Raw genomic sequence first — 18,084 nt, 5'->3', positions numbered from 1 at the left:
GCAGGAAGATTTACTATAATGATCTATCAGGAATCAGGAGTGTACAAAGAACTATGTAATGGACAACTCTATACAGTTTCAGCTCATTTTTTTTCTTTCCCCTTTTAAACAGTGGACAGACAGGTTTACTTTCAGGACAAGTATGTTTTCTACCAATTCTCAGCTGATGAGTGTACATACCTTTTGTGTGAATATGAGGGAGAAGATGGATGGAAAAATGGTGTGAAACTTTTACTGCAGCTAGTGCCTGCTATTCCACCCCGGATTAATACATGTAATTTGTAAGTATGTTGCCTGTAATTATTATTATTTAATGTTCTCCAGATAACTAGATTATACACACACCATAAACTACACAACTACTTCTTATGTAATTTATCAATGAGGCTGTTGCCTATCAAATTTACTCCCATAATATATCAGGTATTTTGTAGAAGAAATAGTACTTTTTTTGTTGCTGCTTCTTACCCAAATCAGACTGAAAAGATACAGCTATATGTATTGTAGGGAGCAGAATTGCACTTCAGTTTTATTGTGGACTACATATATGTTATGTGGTGATTTTATGACAGCCTACAGTATATATTTGAAGGAAAATGATATCTTAGAATTTTTATAAATGACAAAGCAAGGAATGAAGAACATAATATGTACACAGTGCACACACAGGTATAGGTTGGGATGAGAAATCTCATAGAGGGTCTAGCAACAGGAACAAGTGAGCTATTGATGGAAAAGATTATCTTGGGCACTAGAGGTTTTGAAGCTCAGACATCAAAGAGGAATATGGCTGCCAAGATTTTCTGTTCATTTTGCAACATACATAGAGGGTAAAAAACAAAACTTCAGAGGTCTTCTCAGATCTAGATCTGGAAGAGATATGGAAGAAAGATGTGTATTTAACAAACTAGTTTGAATGAATTGGCCAAAACCACGATGGAAATAGGTGGACAAGGAGAAGCTGAGGTTGGGCTGGACATTACTTGGTCTATTCAGCATTGGATGGATCTGGTTCAGCGGTTCAGCTATCATCACAAGTCATTGCTTTTGCCTTTGAAACTAAACAGTTTGATTCCTGTAATTCCAATTCCTGACGAGATGCAGCAATTCTGTCTTCGTATATATGACTGTAAATAATGTTAGGTAATAACACAGGTTAAGAGATGGTACTCTTTGGTTTTTAGGTTTATATCTTATGTTCTTCTTCATCTGGACATGATTGAATAAAATAAAATTACTTATTTCTAGTGATATTAGCCATATTATGTCATGCTAAGATCTGTATATCCAGACCTAAATATCTCAGATTTAAGAGGTTCTGTAGCCCTGCCAAAAGGTGAATTACGCTAATGTATTATGTGTTGTTGTGGCTGCTGCTGCTGCTATTACTACTACTACTATTACAGTAGGTACTACCATTCTTAGAATTAGGGGTTTAGGACCCTGATGAAAGTGGAAAAACCACAATTTTAATACCTGAGAGAACACCTCTCTAGGAATCTCTGGGTCCTCTAGTGCAACTCTATGATCAACATGAAGCAGAAGTTGACCATAGAATCAAGCCGGAGGACCTACAAATGCCCAGAGGAGTGTTTTCTCTAGGAATCTCTAGGTCCCCCAGTGTGACTCTGGTAAACTATCAGCAGATTTGTGCTGGAGGACTTAGAGGTTCTTAGAAAAAACATATTAATAAAATCCATGAATAATCAAATTCAAAAAAGTCAGAGTTGCAAATTTGGATGGCTGACTGTACTACTGTTATTTAGGGGCTCATCAAGCTCTAAGAATTAGCTTGCTTACCCTGTGCATAAATCCCTCACTAAATCAGAGCAATTTCTCAACTTAATGCACTTTTTAGGCATCTTTTTACCCTTTAATCTCTGCCCCCTTGCAGGAATAACAGAAAAATAGAAGATGCTGCTGAAACCAATGCTGAAATTCTTGCTCGCCTCACAGCTGCGGTATGTCTTTCATAAGAATTTTCTTGGTCCATTTCAAAGAGTTATTTATTAGGGATCGATTGTAGTTTCAAGTTTTAGTTCCAGTATGTGCAGCCATTGAATGAAAGTGAGTTAGCGCTATTATATTTGTGTCCTGACATTAAACATTTTTTTTTAAAAATTAAACCTATAGCTAACCATAACAAAATGTAAAATAGCAGCATATTGAAAGAGCGGTGGTTATTAAAACTACATGAACTCAGATTCAGAAAGATTGAAAACACATAGCACAACCGTCTAAAAATCCTGGACAAATATAAAGTCTACCTCCGAGGTTTGGACCAAGGGAGATGGACTGGAGGGAGGGCTTGGCTTCTTAATGGAGGCCTGTTGGAGCTATCCTTCCTCTCTAGTAGGATAATACATAGATGAGCTACTAGGTGGGCTACAGATTGGCATCTTACACATTTGCAGAGGTGAAGCTCTAGAATTAAGGTTGAACAGTGAAGTGGCCCAGTTTGCTGACAGTTATTTAGGTTAAGTAGCGCTATCATGCTGTAGTGAATTAAGTACTGGATTAGGACTCTGGGAAACCAGGGTTCAAATCCTTGTTCGATCATGGATGCCTTGGGCAAGTCACATTTTCCCAACTTCAGAGGAAGGCAATGGCAAAAATCTGAATTTTTTTCCCAAGAAAGCCCCACAATTGGGTTTCTGTAAATTTAAAAAATGAAGATACACAATAAAAACATTTAGATTAGAATGAATACAAATGTTGAGGAGCTTCCACAAGAATCTCCTGGAAAAATAAGCATTATAGTAGATGCAAGTAGGCATGAAGTCGTGTACGTTCAAGCAAAAACAGCTTTACATATACCTTGATGTAATCTAAACCAGTGGTGACTGATCAGGAGAGAGGCTAAACTAAATTTAAGACTATTAATTGTCACAAATTGTACAGATTTATTCTTTGAGCAGGCTTGTACTGATGACAAAATGATTTAATATACTTTTCAAACAAGATATTTGTTAAATGTATATGTTGAACTGTTTATTTTTATTATTGGATGATTCAGCAATGCCAGTAACCTGTTATAACCTGTTATAAGCCGCCTCAACTCTCTGCTCAAAAATGGGTCTCCAGGACAAATCCAGACAGAAAAGATACCAGCCTTAAAGTTTACAGTTGTAGCAAGCTAGTTGGTAAGCAGTACGTGTGTATATGTGCCTTCAAGTTGCCTGTTGACTTATGGCGACCCCATGAATTTCATAGGTTTTCTTAGACAAGGAATACTCAGAGGTAGTATTGCCAATTCCTTCCTATATAAAGCCTACAGCATCTGGTATTTGTTGGTGGTTTCCCATCCATGTACTAACCAAGGCTGACTATACTTAGATGGGATCTGGTGCGTTTAGGATATTTAGGGCCTTTGATACTCGAAGAGAACTAGGATATAATTAGGGAAGGCATCTGGCTATCACCCAAGCAAAGATGAAGTGATGTGATAATAATTACTGTTGGGTCAGGATGAACCTTCACATTATGTATGGGGAGAAGTGATAAAGCCAGTTTGAGACTGAAGTTGTCTTTTTTCTTGATTGCTTCACTGCAAAGGATACAAATGAATTACGAGGTGCCAAAGATACAAGGTCCCAGCTGATTTAATTATTTAATTATTGAAAGTATGTATTATTCCAGCATATTCTAGTCATGTAAGCCGCCTTGATTGTTGCAGCAGAAAGGTGGGGTATAAGAATAAAGTTTATTATTATTTATTATCTTGACAGTGGGTGTGGCCATGCCACTGTTTATTGAGAGATAAAATTGGCTGGAAGATGACCAATTATTTAATAGCACTTCATGGATATGGACTTTTGGGGCAGAAGTCGTAACCTCAAAATGGGGGGGGGGGGGGAACCTGCCTTTATCAATGGTGAAATGCATACAAAAAGATATTGGTACATAAAGTCTGTATGAAAATTATTAGTCACACAACAAACACCAAGTTTACCGAAGAACTATTATTGTTCATGCATCTCTGATGTAACATTATTGTCATATGACATTGCTTTTTATTGGCCTTTGCTCAATTTGTTTCCCATGAAGTGTACATATCTATAATACAGTTTTTGTAAGGCTTTCTTTCCCACAATAATAATACAATATTCTTTTTCTTGGTGATTCAGACTAGAAATTCCTAGTAAAGGAAATGTATACTTGTTCCATACAATGGAAGGGCGAGGGACCTTTGAGGGATAATAGCTATTACTGAATGGTGCCAATTTGTTGGATTGCAGGAAACAACTGGAAAGAGACTACTTTTTGTCAGAAGTATTAGATTTTAATTACATAAAATGATACTTAGTACTATGAATTTCAAAAGGGACTTCACTTCTAATGGTGGTTTGCATGTGTCATTTTAAAACATAATTATTTTTGAAGCATATAATACATCCAATACATAAAACAATGCATACAAAACCCAAACAATTCTTTATATGTAGAGCTACTGCTGAAAATTGTCCCAAAACTTCTTATTCTTAGTTCAGAATATAGCACAAGATGTCTAAAGGGAAGAGACATTAGAAATCTTTTACAGTACTTTGTCAGATGCAGCTGGTGCTGGTCTGTTTCTGGGGCTATTTTTGTAGCTTGGGACCAAATCACCTTAAGGTTTGCCAATGTCAGAATGTACTTACACCGACTCTGTGATCTCTTTTAGAGGTTTATTTCTGTTTTGTGCAGCTAATTGAAGTGCAGTATGTTGCCACTGAACATGAGGGGCAAGAGGGTCTTTTCAGCGGTGATCCTCAACTCTGATTTATTTATTTATTTATTTATTTAAATCTTTATCATGGGATTTCAGGCAGCATACAATATAAACAATTTGAAACACTTCTAGATTAAAAACATTAATATTTTATACAAGATAAAACACATTAAGCATAGCAACAGTTAAAACCACTTTAAAAATTATAGAAATTTAAAACCATTTACATGTATACTTTGAAAAAAATTAGTTCCCAAAGGTTTAAATTAAAAAATCATATTTTGGTTTGAATCCAGTCAGACCTTGAAGGGGAAGGCATGCCATAATTGGGGAGTATAATCACCAGATAACAAAGTCTGGCCCTCTTCCCTTCTAGAGCCAGATACAGACATTAGTTTCTCTGGACTTTTGGTCTGTTTTGCTAGTCATCTTTAGTAGATTTTTGTGACTGCTCTTTTTTTTTTTTTAAAAAAAGATGGTGATATATTTTAATGATGTTTGTTCATATTTTTGCATTTTACATCTTATCGGATTTTTTTTTTACTCCTCTTGGAACACAGGATGAAAATATTCATACTAAAATAAAATATATTCACACACACACAGAAGATTTTAATAAGCTGCAGACACACATTAGACTAAATCCTATTGGTTAGTCTGAAGTAGAGTAGACCCACTGAATCAACTATTGATTGGTGAGTCAGTGCATTTAATGGCGAGTCCCATTAGTGATGTTCCATTGATTCAATAGGTCTACTCCAGTTGGGACAAACTATAGAATTGAGGCCATTGACAATAGCAATCTCTAGTACTGAGATGGGAGGCAAAGTGACTGATGGACCTCACTGTATAGCAAGCCACCCGTATTCTGTCCCAAGGCTGAGGGGAGGCAGAAGGGAACAAATAGGGTCTCTGGAGGTCAGGACAGTGAAAAAACAAATAAGCAATGCATTACAACATAAATGTGGAAATCTCAAGAGCCTAGTAAGTGAATATAATATATATCGCTAAATGTATACACTGGCCCACCATCGTGCTTCTTGCCCTAGACTGAGTATCAGCTCTTAGCTTCACTACCTGCTCACAACTCCTTTCTGTTTTTGTTATCCTGATTTCCTGGACCTTTAATTTTGCTGGCATGGGAGGGTTTCTACCACCTGCCAGAGTCTCACAGTTGAGGGCTTTTGAATGTAAAATTTGTTAAGGAAAATGCAACATGGGATATACAGTAATAGAAATAAAACATGTATGTGAGAGTCACTATGACTAAGCAAAAGCAATTAAGGAGCCACACAGGAAAAAGGTAATGTAATTAGCAAGTCCTAAATGCCAAGGACAGAAATGCAGAGTGGATAATTGAACACACCTGAGAATTGTTAAGTGGACAAGGTGAGATGATGAAATAATTTAATTATGGGTTGAAATATGAGAACCAATGAAAATGGATGTACACGCCCACTGGGTGGAAACTGGCTAAGTGGGTGGTGTTTTACTATGGCTATAATAATTGTTATGATTCCCAATGTATAGTGTGGAGTAGTTTGGATAGTTGTTGGATAGTTGTGGAGTTGTATATAGTAGAATAAAGTAGATCTTTTATATAAGACTACTGAGTTGTCTGGTGTCTTGGGTGAAGAAACAAGAGCCAGCAAGATCCTGGAGAAGTGTGGAGACTTCTGTGGAGCAAGAGTGAGAAGGCTTGGAGAGTTTGTCAGGGTCTTCAGCCTATTCTCTGAAACTCTGCTGCTTTAGAGCAAAGCTTTAACCACTGGCCAAAACTGGTCAGCGCCGGTGCATAACAAGGTGGTGAGTTAGAGCCAGAGGTGAAGAGCTACAACTCCCATCATCCCAGACAAAATTGTGCCCTAATTTAGTAAAATAAATAAATAAATGTATTAGCAAAAATTAGTCCATCACATAGTATAAAGGAGTACAGGAAATAGTTAAAATGAGACACATGCTTAAAAAAAAGCAACATAACAAAAATAACAGTTTCAGCATAAACCCTAATACTGAAGCAGTTATATTAATATTGTACATTGTACATTGCTTTGAGTCCAAATATTTGCATAGTTGGCTTTCCCAACTATATCTTTCCCAGATATATTCAAGGATATTTATCCATTTTTAGTACACAGATACCATGTAATTTTGTCTGTGATTGCTAGCAGCCATGACACACTGTCTATATATGGCATCACTCTTGATTAAATAATTTTTTGCACAAAGGAACTGACAAGCAAGCATTTAATGCTCAACTTAGTTAACTTCTGCTTGCAGGAGCTTTCTTTAGCTATTAAATATGAATACATGGGGTTACAGGCACAACAGAGCTTTCTCTTTTTTCATTTCCTTCCAGCCCCACGTCCCTCCAGCTCTATTTCAGAGGGTTCCCATACTTCTTGGTGAGATTTGCGGAGAGGTCTGCAATCCATTCTCCTCATAGCTGCCATTTTGTTAGTTGGAGTGATACAGCTCTCATAAAGTTTTATAACAGCTAAATGAATTGCAGTACAGTAATTGTTTATTTTGTCTCATGCTGCCATGGCCCCTGAGGCAATGCATAGCAAAGAAAACTCAATAAAATGAATTAAAAACAAATTAAAATAATTATTTTAAAAAGCACATCTAATTCTCTCTTTCTCTCTTTGTACATATAATTAAAACATTAGGATGAAGGGCTGTATAAAACAGTGCAATCTTGGTTGCCCAGCAGGAAGGATGGAGCCAGCCTAAACTTTAATTGCAAGTTTCACAACAGAAGTGCTGCTACTAAAAAGGTCTTGTTTTGTGCATTCACCAACCTAGTCTTTTAGCTTATGTGGGAAGAGGTGGTTCCTCAGATATCCTGTCCTCAAGCTGTCCAGGGCCTTTAATTATACGTGGAAGCAAATACAAAGCCACTGCACTTGGAGTAATACTGGTGACATGTGGTCTTTAGCATATACATTGAACAGCAGTTTGCTACTGCATTTGCACTGTTTGAATCTTCCAAATAGATTTCAAAGGGATATTTAATCTCATATTTAAAGAATTCTCATACCTGGGATCAAACATTGATAAAAATGGGGACTTCGGCCAGGAAATCAGAAAATTAAGAATGGGGAAGGCAGCCACGAAAGAACTAGAAAAGATTTTAAAATGCAAAGATATACAACTGAGCACAAAAGTTAGAATCATACTAGCCATCGTATTCCCTATTACCATGTATGGATGTGAGAGCAGGACAGTTAAGAAAGATGATAGGAAGAAAATCAATTCATTTGAGATGTGGTGCTGGAGAAGAGTGTTAAAGACTAGATCCTGTGGACAGCCAAAAGGACAAACAAATGAGTCCTAGATCAGATGAAGCCAGAAATCTTCCTAGAAGTCAAGATGACCAAACTGAGGCTGTCGTACTTCAGACACATCGTGGGAAGGGAGGACTCACTGGACAATAATGCTGGGAAATGTGGAGGGAAGTGGGAAAAGAGGAAGGGCACATGCCAGATGGATGGACTCTTATTAAGGAGGTCACAGGTATGGGTTTGCAGGAATTAAGCAGAGCAGTGGAAGACAGGGGGTCTTGGAGATGTCTCATCCATAAGATCGCCATGAGTTGAGATTGACTCAAGGGCAGTTAACAACAACACCAAATTTAATCTCTTAACATTTAACTTCCAGTGGGTTGTCAATGCAGGGAAAACCTTAAAAATATTAATTGAACAGAAATTGATTAAGAAGTAAGTGATTCCGCAGTGATGCCTGATGAAACTGACAGTCTCAGGTTGATATCACCAGGACATTTGAACTGTGACATTAATCTCTGCTGTTACCATGTGCACTCTAATACTGTAACCATGACATCTGACCTTTTCTTCTGTGAGTATCCACCTGGGTTTTAATGGTAGTTTTTAATTATTAAGGGGATTATTAAGAAGATATCAAAGACATGATTAGAGGACTATGAAATAGAAGTGATTTATAGAAGTGCTGAACCCTTGAGAGATCTGACATTAATCTCTGTGTGTAAATTCCATTTTCAATATTGGAAGTTAAAATCTTGGGCTATGAAGTGTCTTTATGGGAAAAAAGTATTGTTTTATGTAGGCATGGTGCAAAGGCACCAGGGTGAAAGATCAAAAAATAGTTTCCTGTCATCTTAGCAATGACAGATTTTGATCAAAACAAATCTCTAACATATACATAATCTCCCCACTTCATAAAAGCAAAAACAGTGTGCACTAGTTTTAGTACACAGGAAACGGAAGGAGAATATTGTTGTAGCATCTACAATAATTTGGGAGTGGGCAAAATGCAGCCCCCATGGCCCCCAAATTGTTTATGTTTTCTTTCGTAGGAAAAGTCCCCAGAATCCCTCCTCCAACCTGTTTTAGGCTAATATGTGGTCCCTTTTCCCCCCTAGTTGGAAAAAAAGCCTTTTCTAAGCCTTGAATAGGCCAGGTTCTCCTCAAATGTATTACAGAATTGCTCTCCTAGCCTCTGGGTAGAGACTTCTCAGTAAAAATAAAACTATATGTATATGTGAATGTAATTATTTATTTGTAGCACGAGGGTGTATGGAGGAGTGGCGAACATCCCACATTCAGTAGTATGTGTCCTAGGGACCTGGTATAGTTGTTGAACCCAGAAGAGGGAGATATGGTGGGTAGAGACAAAATATCAAGGAAGAGGGGAGCACAAAGGGTGCTTGTTGTTCCCAAACTGTCTCCCAGCACAAATAGCATATATAGCCTTAGTGAGAGCCCCCCTGCCGCCAGACTGAAAATGCTTCTGCCTAATGCTAGGTCAGTGAATGGTAAAACAGCTGCAATTCAGGGCCTGATCCTGGAAAAAACCATGCTGACCTGGCACGCATTACAGAGACCTGGTTAGTTGAAAGGGGGGGGGGGAGTTAATCTCTCTCTCACAGCTTTGCCCACCAGGATTCTCTGTGCAGCAGCAGATGAGACCTGGTGGGCGGGGAGGTGGAGTTGCAGTGGTCTCCATTCCCCTGACCTGATGCCCCCTCACACAGTTTACTGGTTTTGAGTGTTTATTTAAAGGTGGGACAGAATAGGGTTTCTGTTGGTGTAATGTCCACCCTGCTACCCAACATTCTCCTTTCCTGAGCTAGCTGGGGTGGACTCAGGGTTGATGTTGGAGTCTCCTTGGCTAGTAGTGTGGGAGGACTTCAACATCCATGCTGAGACTGCCCTTTCAGGCGTGACTCAGGACTTCATGGCCTCCATGATAACCATGGGTCTGTTCCAAGTGGTATCTGATCCTACTCATGTTGCTAGGGCATATTGTGGACCTTGTTTTCCATGCTGGGTGAGAGGATGATGATGATCTTGGTGTGAGGAACTTACCATAGCTCCCTTTTCAGAGACAGATCATTATATGACCAGGTTTAGATTCACTGTGACTTAGAATCTCTGCAGGGCTGGGGGACCAATTAGGATGGTCTGCCCCAGGAGGCTGATGGATCTGGATGGAGTTTCATGTTGCCTCGACAGGTGATTCTGTTGAAGCTCTAGCTGACCTTTGGAATGGGGCAATGGCCAAGGTGGAGGACACAATTGCTCCTGAGTGTCCCTCTTACGGAGTGGAGCCAAACCAGCCCCTGGTTCTCCAGGGAGTTGGAGGTGATGAAGTGAGGGAGACAGAGACTAGAGCGAAGTTGGCAGAAGACTCAGAGTGAATTTGACTGAACACAGGCTAAAACTTATTTGAAGGCAAATTCTCCTCTGGCCTGTTTAATCACCCAAGAAGGACAAGGGTCTAAGACTTGGGCTGTACAAGTTGAAAAGTATCTATTAACACTGGACAGAAAGGTTACATCCACTGGCATTGTATCGACTATAGCAACCACATTCGAGCAGATCTGAGTAACTTTATCTACAAAGTGCTGTGCAAATTCTTCACAGCAGGCTGTGGAGTAGTCTACATTTTTTACTTGAGGGTGAGTGTGCAAGAGAGCCCTGACCGCTCAGAACAGCTCTACTGGATGGTTCCCTGTAGATGCAATGCTGGCAGCAAAATGTAATTTCTTACTGGCAGCAAAAAATAATTACTTTGCTGCCTGCACTTCCGCAGAGTAGGCCTTCAAATTACTCTTTCCCACTCCAATCCAAGGAGGCTGTCCTGGTCCTAAACCAGTATCTGTCATCTCTAATGGACTGGATGAAGGTGCACAAATTGCAACTTGAATTGACTGTCTGGATTGACAAGACAGAGCTGCTCCTGGGCAGTCAGAAGGCAGATAAGGGAATGGGGATACTGCCTGTGGTTAGATGCAGTTACACTGCCCCTGAAGACACAGGTTCACAGTTTGGGTGTATTCCTGGACTCAGCTTTGAACCTGGAGGCCCAGATCTCTGCAGTGACCAGGAGTGCTTTTGAACACTTAAAGCCTGTGTGCCAACTAAGCCTGTTACTTGAGATGATGGATCTGGCCTTGGTAGTATCTGCCTTGGTTACATCCCTTTTGGACTACTGTAATATGCTGTACTTGGGACTGCATTTAAAGAGTGTTTAGAAACTGCAGCAGGTACAAAGAGTTGCAGCTAGGCTGTTAACTGGGCCAGATTACAGAGACCAGACAATGCACCTGTTGAAACAGCTCCACTGGCTGCCAGTTTGCTTCTGGGCACAATTCAAAGTGCTGGTTATGACCTATAAAGACCTATATGGCTGATATCCAGGCTATTTGCAGACCGTATCTCCCTGTATAAACAGCCCAAGGTCTGAGATCCTCAGCAGAGGCCCTTCTCTCAGTCCCACCACCATCATAAGCATGTTTAGTGGGTATGTGATAGAGGGTCTTCTTAGTGGCTGCCCCTAGACACTGAAAGGAGGCCCAAGGAGGCCAGAATGGTCCCCTCATCCTTTTGCTGGCAAGTTAAAAACTGTTTATGCAAACAGGCTTTTAAAACAGAAAGTTTTTAAAGAATGGACTGAGGTATTGTATTTTTAAAGTGTTTTAAACATTTCTATCTTTTTAAACTGTATTTTATTATTTTAATGAGCAATCTATTTTAATATTGTAATTTAATTCTAATGTCACTTTTGTATGTTTTTAATTGTACTGTTCTTTTAATATTGTGAGTGGGATACTAATGAATAATAGTAATAATAACAACGTTTTCATAAAAGTACTTACACAGTAAATAGCTATTGAGATATACTTAATACATTGTATTTTCCAAATCAGAATGGGCAACTACCAGAGGACTGGAGGCCACACACACCCTGAGTTTGTGTTGCCACAATCCCCATGCTCCCAACTGCCCCCTTTTTAATGTTTAATTTTGTAAAATGCAAGAATGCACCCATTTCTTTCTTGAGGGCATGGGAGTAATTTTTCCATCTGCTATTGTATGGGATATCCTTTTAAAAGCAGGCAATACATTATAATTTAACATGACCTGAAAGCTCTTACTATGCTGGTACTCCAAGATGATGTGTGTTGTGAGACCGATAGGCTCTGTGGTGATTTACCTCTGCTGATGTCCAGATCAATATATAGACATAGGCTTCCTTTCATCTATAAACTCCTGAAATACCTGAAGTACAGATAAGGTATTGTGACAGATGGCCTACCTATTATCATTCATTTCCTCCCCTGGAAAATATGGCTATTGATCCTGTATTAGTTCCTGTATTCTGAGCTGAAGGGAAATGGAAAACTTATTTGTACATATTTCCTGATGGATTAATAATCTGCTTAATTTAAAAGAAAGTGTCTATGGTGAGAAAACTGACTGTGCAGGAAAAAATATTCAGCTGCTAGTACTTTCTTCTGTGTTCATGTAATTATTGAAGCTGATACAGTATATCTTGTATCAGTTATGGTATTATATCATATACTTTACCACCATCATGTACAGTTTTGCATCATAGCACAACTGTACATGATGTTACAGATTGTTGCAGGTCAAACATCTGATTGTGCTATGGAATATTAAGCAAAAATTCTTCATCCATGTTATGTTAAGTAAACATCCAGTTCTCATCCTTTAAACCTCTTGAAGGTTGAGTAAGAAATAATGACATTTGATGAAACACATACGTAATTCTGGAACCAAATTTGACACATAATAGAACAACTGTAACTGGATTCCACCAAAATAGCTGCAGTGATAACTTTGCGAAGATAGTATAACTTAATGGCACAATTCTATGCATGTTACTCAAATGTATGCTCTACTGCATTCAATAGGCTTACATCCAGGTAAATAAGTGTGAGATTGTAGTTTAATTCCATTTGGGAGCTAGATCATCTGCCATGGAATATGGAGACCCAGACTGCTTGTAGTGTTTGTTGTTATTTTGGATATTTTATTATTCTTTGTAGTATTTTATAGATGAAAAATCAATAAAGAGTACCTACACACATTTTTTTAAATTGTATTTTATCAGTAGCAATATTCTGTTTTATCAGCGCCATCTGTAACACTTTTTCTTCTTGCTGTGTTAGGTACAGAGAGAATTGGCTACTGTTCTTGCTTTGAAGGCAAGAAAATCAGGTGAGTATTATAAATGTTTGCTTTTGTTTTATTATTCTGCTGCATGCAACACACACACACACACACACACACAGAGTGCAAAGCCAGTTGAAAGGAACAAGAAATATTTACTTGCATTCTGTTCTTTCCAATTTCTCCTTTTGTATTGTCCGAGTTCATTTACTTTTCAGGTCATGTACCGAGTTCACTTACTTATATGGAATGCCTACCCCAGATAAGCTTGCCTGTTGTGTCCATTATGGTATTTCCAGTGCCAAATGAACACTTTTTATTTTGAGTGTTGTTAGGTTATAGCATTCTACTCTCTGTGGCTGGTATTATCTTGGTTTTATTGTGTACTAGTTCTCCTTCTTGTTTATGATCTGTATTTTATAATTGAAGTCTTCTGTATACTGCTCAGAGAATATTAGTTATGAGTAGGGTTAAAAACCCAGTTGTTGTTGCTGTCCACCTTCAGGTTGTTTCTGATTTATGGCAAACCTAAAGTGAATGTATCACAGGTTTTTCTTGGCAAGATTTATTCAGAGGGGGCTTGCTTTTGCCTTCTGCTAAAACTGAGAAAATATGACTTTGCAAAAAGGTCACCCAGTGGGTTTGCCAATCTCTAGAGCCTTAGGGCCAGTACAGACTGATGCTTTGCGCCGGCCTGGGGCTAAAGGTAGAGCTCAGGGGAGTGGAGTGTCTGCAAGCTCCTAGGCCCTACTGCATTGTCCGGGTGCCATCTTGGTGTGTGCCTGTTCAGATGGTGTGCGCCACGATGACATGCCTCATGTGCCGTGTCCAATTGGTACGGCACACAAGGGACGTCACCACGCCGCTCCAGTCACCACACCGCTCCAGGGCGCTAATGGTGCCTAGGCAGCAGAGGAGAAAAGAGCCACATTTTGCAGCTCCTTTTTTCAGGCGCATCGTTGCCACGCCATTTGGTTGGCATGGCCATGATCTGGAGGAGAAAGGGGCCTGTGTCTGCCCCTTTACCCCAGTCTGTACAGACCCATAGTCCAAAGTCTCCAGAGTCACTACACAGTGCTGGCTGTCATTCAAAAAATACAGTACACACACACATTTGTGCATACATATTTGGAGACAGTTTTCCTGCTTGTTAAATCATGTAATCAAATTTTATTAGACTGCAGCATTGCTCTCTAATGCTGCTGTATGGCTCTATGAACTTAAAAATGCCCTCTGTGAAACCATCAGGCTATGAAGGAAACGGAAATTGGATATTGAAAAGGTGCATTCTAAAATGCAGATACTAAGGGCCATTTTAATGAAATGACGTGTCTTTATTGTCATGTAGGTTCCATGTGTTTGTCTGAAAAACAGCAACATTAGATAAGCACAAAAGGTCTGACTTTGAGCTCTTTCCAGGAATGTTTCCCCCCAGCCTGGAATGGCCTATGGGTTTTGTTTATGACTGAGTGGGGAGTATTTTAAAATGAAATTTATGTCTGGTACAGAAATCTAAAGCACAACCCACCCAGCTGCATGTAAGATATTTTAATGCAAGGGCTATTCCATCATATTTTCACATTTATGGACTTTACCAAAAATGCATCAAGTTTACATCAGTTGTGGACTGATGATGCATGATGATTATGGCATGGGATATTTCACATGTATGTATATGCATAACTGATTGTGATAATGTATTCTTCTGCATTTAAATATGGAAATTATTAGTGGTACTAGTTTCTAAATTAGCTTCAGGTAATAAATGTAAAATCCACAGTACTCAGAACATATTCTAGATAATAATCCAGTATACAAAGTAGTATAATGCCAGTTATCTAATATAGGCATGCCTGGTTTCTGGTGTTTTGCAGGCTCATCTCTCTTGAGGTCAATTAACCAGAGTAGAGAAAATGAACACTAACTCAGCTCGTAACACGGTGTCAAGGAGACCACATTCAAATTTTTTTAAATTTTAATTACAGAATTTAAAAAAAAAAAAAGAACATGGGAAGTCTCCTTTCTTAATGTTCTGTTGTAGCTGTAATCTGCTTCTTACTCTTAAATATCTCAACATGATAGGAAGATGCAGGAGCCTTTTGCAAATATGTGGGGTTGATAAAATCCTATTTCCTATTTGATCTCTGACAAATGGATCCTTTGGGACTGGCTTTCTCTCTGGAAACCAAATGAGCATAATGAGTAGCCTTCCCTGCAAATTCAATATTAGCTTTACACCTCAGGTCAAAAGAAAGTTAATGACCATTTGCACACTGGAGATGGAAAATTGCATTGCATTTCATATTATTGTCAATTTAAAAGTATAGTATTACACTGAAGTAATTTTTATTTAAATTGATTTAAATTACACACCATGGTCACTGAGGACACTGGAGAAGAAGAGTGGGAAAAAACCCCCCAACAACCCTTAGCTTTAGTGATACAGGTATCTATTCACTTGGTCTAAGCAGTTGTAATATTTACCACACAAAAGAAATGACAGAATTAGAGATGAGAGAGAGAGAGAGAGGAAGGAAGGAAGGAAGGAAGGGTGGATAGATGGATGGTTATGCCTGCTTTTGGGGGGAGGGGGAGAAAGAAAGGCTGCATATGCAGATCTTATCTTTAGGCAAGCTGTTTTTGAACTGTAAAGGCCCTTATCACAATAGCAACACATGGAACTCCATTCATACAGATGGTTCCTGTAAGTATCACATCTTTCAGTCCAGACTGGTATGTCTTACTGTATCAGTGGTGTACCATTCTTCATTTATATTTTAGTTGTACGTTGAAAAGTACACATTTCTTATCATTCGTATCATTTAGCCATTATCCTTTATAGGATTTTTATATCTACTGTATATACTCGTGTATAAGCCTAGAAATTTTAGTCAAATAATTGGCCACAAAAACCTGAGTCGACTTATTCATGGGTCAATCAATGTAAGTACTGTACTTTAAGTCCTATCTATCTATCTATCTATCTATCTATCTATCTGAACCATTCTCTGGTTAAAAGGAAAGAGTGTAATCTGTCCTGGAAGCACTGACACCCCTTCTATTCTCTCATCCATCCAATCTTTAATGTGAGCACATAGTTATGCCTGAGGGAATTTTGTAGGTTCCTTGGCATTGTTTTTCTTTGCTTCATCCTTTAGATCTTTGTTACATGTCCCTAGGTTTTACCCTTGTCTTATCCACGAATCTTATCAAAACCCATAATTTTGGCCTCAAAATCTGCCGTTGATTTATACATGAGATCGACTTATAGTTGAGTACATATGGTATGTGTTTTTGCAAATGCACAGTAAATGACTGCTTCACTTTTTAGCATTGCCCATCTCTTGGCTTGGTAAAGATTTTCATTCAGCTGATTTAAAAAGCTAAACAGCCTCCCTCTTTCCTAGAGGTCTGTCTGATAGTTAGCAGAGGAAGGCTGTTTTCTGTGCCTACATTTAAAAATAGAGAAAGGTGGGACAACAACAACAGGAGCATTACTCCTTTCCTTTTTAACTACCCACTATTTGAAAGAAATCTTGATACATCCCAGATTGTTATTTCAGATCTGCTTCCCAAATAGTCATTCTTAAGCTCTTGCTATGTCATTTTTGTGCTTCTGTTTTTGTACCATTTTAGAATCCTTACTATAAAATGGATGATATATTATCAGGAACCTAATTTTTGTTTGGTGTTTGTTATCAAATTTACTGTCTGTTTCATTTTAGCAAATATCCCAAACACCTGCCACAGCTGGTTGGAAATGAGATGCTTTTCAATGTATTTTTGCTGAGGCTCCTGCAGTCTGGGCTGTGAAGAGTTTTTGTGCTGTGGCAAGGAAAGAGTTCATTATCCCCACTTCAGATCATTATTGTCTATTAGTCTTAAATGCTTTAAGATCCTCTTCCTGCAGTGTAGGGGAATATTACTGGTGTTTGTGTGAGTCAATAGAACTGGGGGAACTTTTTGCCAGTTAGCATTGCCAGCAAGGGAATTGGTTTGTGTTTTGTGTTTCCGCTTAAACATTCAGCACAAAATGGTCAGTGATAGTGTTAATTGTTAACACACTATAAAGCTAAGGGAGGAAGTTCACACCTTCCTTGACTTTATTGTTCCAGCTTGCTTGGCAGCAGAATATGTTCCCATAATTCATTAGTTTGTGTTGAGAAGTTTATCACTCCAGCCAGAGGTGGTACCATTTTAGAAATTTAATTTCTGTGCAATGCAGTAGAAGATGCAGATATCATTATTCTTTACTATATGGCTCTTTATTAATTGGACTCAGATAAATAATTCAGATTAATTTTGTTTAAAAAAATCAGGTGAATTTGAAGCTTTATATAACATAAAATAAACATATAGTACCAAGCTGCTGTTGAACACTCTGGAGAAGGCACTCTGGCAGCTATGTTGAATAATCTTTCAGAGACAGAATGGTGGAGTAGAAATAAACATATACAGTAATCATAATACATAAAAGCAGACATTGCCATGTAACTTTGAAATATATTTTTGACATCTTGTAACTTAACCATTTGGGGCTGAATGCTTGGGCCAAAAGGCCTGCGTTCACCCTGGCCTGGCATTTTCCTATATGGATAATAATAATAATAATAATAATAATAATAATAATAATTCCCACTTTTCCCTGCGGATCGAGGTGGGATTACAACAGATAAAATCGAACAATACAGTTACAAAATGTCAATAAAAGCACATAAAAATACATGCACAGTCATTAAAATAGCCAAATCGTCATCTGTTTCTGTACTATTGAATCAAGTGTGGAAGATTATTTGATAGTTATAGAAGATCAGATGGGTAGGGCCGCCGGAAAAGATCCATCTTAAGTGCCTTCTTGAAGGCATCTAAGGTGGTGATAAGACAGATCTCTTCTGGTATGTTGCTTCAAAG

General features: G+C 38.5%; 1 protein-coding gene across 3 annotated transcripts in view; it reads left to right on the top strand.

Annotated features, from left to right (window-relative positions):
• RAPGEF5 (Rap guanine nucleotide exchange factor 5) overlaps positions 1 to 18,084 on the top strand; it is a 179,622-nt gene that overhangs the window by 46,196 nt on the left and 115,342 nt on the right. For all 3 annotated transcript variants that reach the window (XM_042475396.1, XM_042475397.1, XM_042475398.1), the window contains exons 5-7: positions 113 to 281; positions 1,895 to 1,961; positions 13,173 to 13,221. In XM_042475396.1, coding sequence (XP_042331330.1) covers positions 113 to 281; positions 1,895 to 1,961; positions 13,173 to 13,221 — 285 coding nt within the window. The remainder of the gene's footprint in view (positions 1 to 112; positions 282 to 1,894; positions 1,962 to 13,172; positions 13,222 to 18,084) is intronic.

Source organism: Sceloporus undulatus, chromosome 6 (assembly GCF_019175285.1).
Source record: "Sceloporus undulatus isolate JIND9_A2432 ecotype Alabama chromosome 6, SceUnd_v1.1, whole genome shotgun sequence".
Lineage (NCBI taxonomy): Eukaryota > Metazoa > Chordata > Lepidosauria > Squamata > Phrynosomatidae > Sceloporus > Sceloporus undulatus.
Note: the sequence above shows the minus strand (reverse complement) of the source record. Positions and strands in the feature narration are given on the sequence as shown.